The sequence below is a fragment of the Eumetopias jubatus genome, unplaced genomic scaffold, assembly GCF_037043125.1.
Source record: "Eumetopias jubatus isolate StellerSeaLion01/CBP00866 unplaced genomic scaffold, mEumJub1_p1.0 scaffold_4, whole genome shotgun sequence".
NCBI lineage: Eukaryota > Metazoa > Chordata > Mammalia > Carnivora > Otariidae > Eumetopias > Eumetopias jubatus.
Window position 1 is genome coordinate 88,893,065 of NW_028274810.1, and position 2,839 is coordinate 88,895,903.

The 2,839-nt window shown below is 51.0% G+C and overlaps 1 protein-coding gene across 5 annotated transcripts in view; it reads right to left on the bottom strand.

Annotated features, from left to right (window-relative positions):
* SRRM1 (serine and arginine repetitive matrix 1) overlaps positions 1–2,322 on the bottom strand; it is a 30,958-nt gene extending 28,636 nt beyond the window's left edge. For 3 of the 5 annotated variants that reach the window (XM_088022563.1, XM_028113724.2, XM_028113723.2), the window contains exon 1: positions 2,184–2,322. In XM_088022563.1, coding sequence (XP_087878689.1) covers positions 2,184–2,204 — 21 coding nt within the window. In that variant the 5' untranslated portion in view covers positions 2,205–2,322. The remainder of the gene's footprint in view (positions 1–2,183) is intronic. The other 2 variants (XM_028113726.2, XM_028113722.2) reach the window with 1 other exon arrangement.
* Between the last annotated feature and the right edge of the window lie 517 nt (positions 2,323–2,839).

Sequence of the window (2,839 nt, forward strand, 5' to 3'; positions counted from 1 at the left end):
TATAAACAGGTCGAAAAGGAAAAAGAAATCTCCCTAGGACTCTGTTAGTTTTCACAACTTTAAGAACTTGGAATACATGAAAAATACAGGTTTACCTTAATTAACTCACTTAATTTCAGCAATGACTTTGGAAAAATGAGAGCTTACAAATACTAATTGAGACCATTAAGTGATCCCTAATTAGTCTGCATTTTGTCATTCCAACTGGACCAAATAACCGGCTATGTGATGTGAAATCTACTGATTGCACTAAGTTGGCCACTGTCCCTTAGAAAGAGATCAAGAAAAAATTCTGTTTAGGAAGAAAAAGAACCTGGATTAGAACCCCAATTCTGCCAAAACTTCAGCCATAATGACTCAAAAGTTCCTTAACCTCTGAGAATGTTTCCTTACTTGCTAAAATCTACTTTGCAAGGGCTGTGTATCTCAAAAATAATGTATGTAAAGTAACTGGCATGTGGCAAAAATCAGCAAATGAAAGCTATCATTACTATCTGAACTGAAAAATTCAGTTTACTATCTGGTTGGCTCTACTAACAAGGTAACTCCCTAAATTCTTTTAACTGGATTTTAAATCCAGTCAACTCCTCTAAAGGAATAATAGGTAGTATATAAAAACCCAGATTTTTTTTTTCTTCCAGATTTTTACCAACACCAAAAGCAAACGTTTTAAAAATTTATCAACCGCCTTGTTCTTTTTCTATTGGAACTCTCTTTCATTGGAAATAACAGCCAACAAAAATCCTAAGAATAGGCTTTTGTGTCAAAATACTACACTTGCATCACGGGAATATTGAGTACGTACTACAAAATACTTTGATGGAAATTAGAAAACCAGTTCATCAAAAGAATGGAAATTTGATAAGCTCTCAATTGAGACTATCATTACAGAAATAACTACAGTTATCTGTTTGCACAGCCTACGAACAAACAACTGCCTATTTTAAGTAGGTGCTTGGAATAATCCTGAGATTTTTGATGAAAAACTAGTTGGCACAATTAAAGCCAATTAAAGCATTTCATTGTCGCCTTCAGAATGTCAAGAGTTATGTTCTTTAAACTCGGTCTTCCCCCTCTTCCAACTTTCCCTTTAAAAACACGAAAACTGCGAATTATACGCTCCAGGGAGTGGAAAGAGCCAACCTACATAAAGTATAGATTTTGACCAAAACCACTGGTCTCCATATGGTCCGTTCTGCATCAAAAGCATGTGCAAACTTTAGTCCTATTAGTGTCACTTCCCACCCGTCTAGATCTCTACTCGGTAATCATTTCCTACAGGAGTGGAATATGGGACAAACAGGTTCCAGCAGTAGTACCAGCCTGTTAAAGTCTGGGCCCTGAGCACCAACTTCGACGAGATAGCTTCCCCGCCGGCAGGTGTTGGGCGCGCGGCCCCGAGAGAACCTAAGTAAGAGGCCCTTTTTCTCCAGCGGACTTCAAAACAGTAAAACAAATGCGGGTGGGGGGCGGTGTGCGGGAAGGAGAGTTGATCCACCCCCGGCCCCTGCCTCCATACACGTGCACACTTTTTGTTGCACCGGTTGCCCTTAGTCTCAGATTCAAACGTTCCAACTACCTATTATCGGAGTTCCCCTCCCTAAAGGAATTATCAAATTGGGCGGGAGTTCCCGCGAACTCTGACCCCGCGCCTCCGCGAAGACTTAGCACGGAGAGTGGGGGGGGATTCGGCGCTGCTCTCTTATGAGAAGCCGCCGAACGCCGTTTCCTGTCCTTCCTAACACGCTCTCCTGGGGCGGTACCCTCAAAACCGTACTCTCCAGAATCCTCCCTCCGCCAGTCACCTCAGGGCTTCCCTCCGGCCTCCCCACAGGGACTTCCTCCTCGCGGCCCAACTAGGCCCCAGGACGGGGCGGCGCGCGCGGCTCGGCCTGCAGGCCCCACCAGGCAGGCGGGCGGCGGGGTACCGCTCCGGCCCATTCCCGCCGCCATTTTCCGGCGACCGTCGCTGCCGCGTAGGGGGGACGATCCCGGAGGAGGAGACTGCGCAGGGGCGCACCGGTCTCCGCCGCAGGGCAGGGGGGAGCGTCCGCTGGCACGGAAGAGCATCAGGATCTTCGAAGCCTCCCCTCGCTGGCCACAACCGTCCCGCGTTTAGGCCCCCTGCCGGGTCTTACCGATAAGCCCCTCACCTCACCCCAGATCCCCGCGCTTCTACTTACGCGGAAGAATCCCGCGTCCATCTTGCTGCCTCGCTCGGAGATCGCTCCCTATCCCAAAATACACCGCGCCGCCGCGACGGAGGGCGGGACCGGCAGGGAAAGCCAAGCGCCGGGACGCAGCGCGCGTCGCTCCACCCGCCCCTTCAGCCGACACGAGGCCGCGCCTGCTCAGTGCGGTGAGCACCCGCCACGCGTGCGCACGCGCGCCCAAGGGGCGGGCTGCTGCCGGCTCCGAGGCTCCCAAGTAGCCAGTCCGGGAGGAGCGTCTCGCGATCGCAGCCAATGAAAACAAGAGAGAGAGTCGTCGGGTCGCCCCGCCCTGCGAATCCTTTTGTGGCGCTCGATCAGCCTTGTTCGCGCAGCGTGACTTGATCCATCCTTCGGCCCGTAGTGGAAGAGGCCTCCCGCCCTGGGGGTTCCATGGAGCGATTGAAGAGAAAGGCTGTTACCTCAGAGTGACGCGGGCGAGGCGGCTCGCGCGCGGAAGGGAGGCCTCCCGGGCTCTCGGGTCATCGTAAAAGTTGTGATTGTGTTGCTTTTACGAGTTTACCAGTTCTTAAGATCGACTCTAAAGCAGTCGAGCTGTATAGTATGAATGAAGTCCGCCCTGCGGCCGTTTCCTCGGCTTGCCCCCCCCTCCCCATCTTCACAGCTCA